The sequence below is a fragment of the Galeopterus variegatus genome, unplaced genomic scaffold (assembly GCF_000696425.1).
Source record: "Galeopterus variegatus unplaced genomic scaffold, G_variegatus-3.0.2 Scaffold10323, whole genome shotgun sequence".
NCBI lineage: Eukaryota > Metazoa > Chordata > Mammalia > Dermoptera > Cynocephalidae > Galeopterus > Galeopterus variegatus.
Genome location: NW_007736434.1, coordinates 59,376 through 60,630, shown reverse-complemented (window position 1 = coordinate 60,630; position 1,255 = coordinate 59,376). Strand labels below are relative to the sequence as shown.

At 46.1% G+C, this 1,255-nt stretch overlaps 1 protein-coding gene across 1 annotated transcript; it reads right to left on the bottom strand.

Annotated features, from left to right (window-relative positions):
• Window positions 1–242: 242 nt before the first annotated feature.
• On the bottom strand, window positions 243–1,203 carry LOC103609937 (olfactory receptor 1J1). The gene has a single exon (XM_008594194.1). It carries the CDS (start codon window positions 1,182–1,184, stop codon window positions 243–245), a length of 942 nt encoding a protein of 313 aa, XP_008592416.1. The 5' UTR covers window positions 1,185–1,203.
• Between the last annotated feature and the right edge of the window lie 52 nt (window positions 1,204–1,255).

The following is a 1,255-nucleotide window of genomic DNA, read 5'->3' as shown; positions in this document are numbered from 1 at the left end:
CATTTAATGATACCAACCAAAGTGACATAGCATCATCAAAGTATTTTCCAAGAAAAGAGCAAAGTCCTATAATACATATCCTATTTTACTATTTCTCCTAACAGTTGCAAGAATAATGTCAGCAAGTCATTTCAGAGTGACAGCTGTGGAAAGAAGACAAGTGAGCTATATTTTCAATGATTTGTATTTATATGTTAATGAGGAAATAAGATTATATGTATGTTTTAAAAGAAAGGTAAGTATCAGTTCGAAGAAAATGTTTTCTTACTCAAGAGTTTTCTCAAGGCCCCTTTTATGTCTTTATTTCTCAGGCTATAAATGAAAGGGTTCAGCATGGGAGTGACCACCGTGTACATCACTGAAGCAATTATGTTTTTGTCGTTGGTGTTGCTGGATGAGGGAAGAAAATAGAGCCCGATAATTGCCCCATAATAGAGAGTCAGCACTGAGAGGTGGGATCCACAAGTGGACAAGGCTTTGCAGATGCCCGTGGTAGAGGGAACCTGGAGGATGGTGGCCCCAATATAACCATAAGAAACCAGGATGCACAGGAATGGAAGCATAATGGCTGCCAATCCTGCAGTAAAAATTACCAATTGGTTGAGGGAGGTGTCTGAGCAGGACAACTTGAGCAGGGCACTGAGGTCACAGAAGAAGTGGGGGATGATGTGGTCAGTACAGAAGGAAAGCCGAGCCAGGAGGAGGGTGTGCAACAGAGCACAAGCACAAGCAATGACCCAGGACAAAGCCACCAGCATGATACAAAGGCTCTGGCACAGGAAGGTGGTATAACGTAGAGGATGACAGATGGCCACGTACCTGTCATAGGCCATGGAAGTGATAAGGAAATTGTCCAAGTCAGCAAACAATATGAAAAAGTATGTCTGTGAAATGCACGCCTCATAGGGGATGGATGGATGCTGAGTCTGCATGTTCGTGAGCATCTTTGGGACAGTGACAGATGAAAAGGAGACGTCAGTGAGGGCCAGGTGGCTGAGGAAGAAGTACATGGGCGTGTGGAGGCGAGAGTCCAGCCTGATGAGCAGGACGATGAGCAGGTTCCCCAGCACCGTGGTCAGGTACATGCCCAGAAACAGGGTGAAGAACACGCCGTGCTGCTCTGGCCGGATGGGGAGCCCCAGGAGGAGGAACTGGGACACGCTGCTCTGGTTCTCAGGCCGCATACTTGTATATCAGCTGGGTGGGACTCGTGGGGACAGTTAAACGAAAAAAGTAGAAAGTCTTGGAATAAGAA

Bases quoted from the DNA above. Each gene is read 5' to 3' on its own strand.
- LOC103609937 (XM_008594194.1), bottom strand. From the start codon at position 1,184: ATGCGGCCTGAGAACCAGAGCAGCGTGTCCCAGTTCCTCCTCCTGGGG.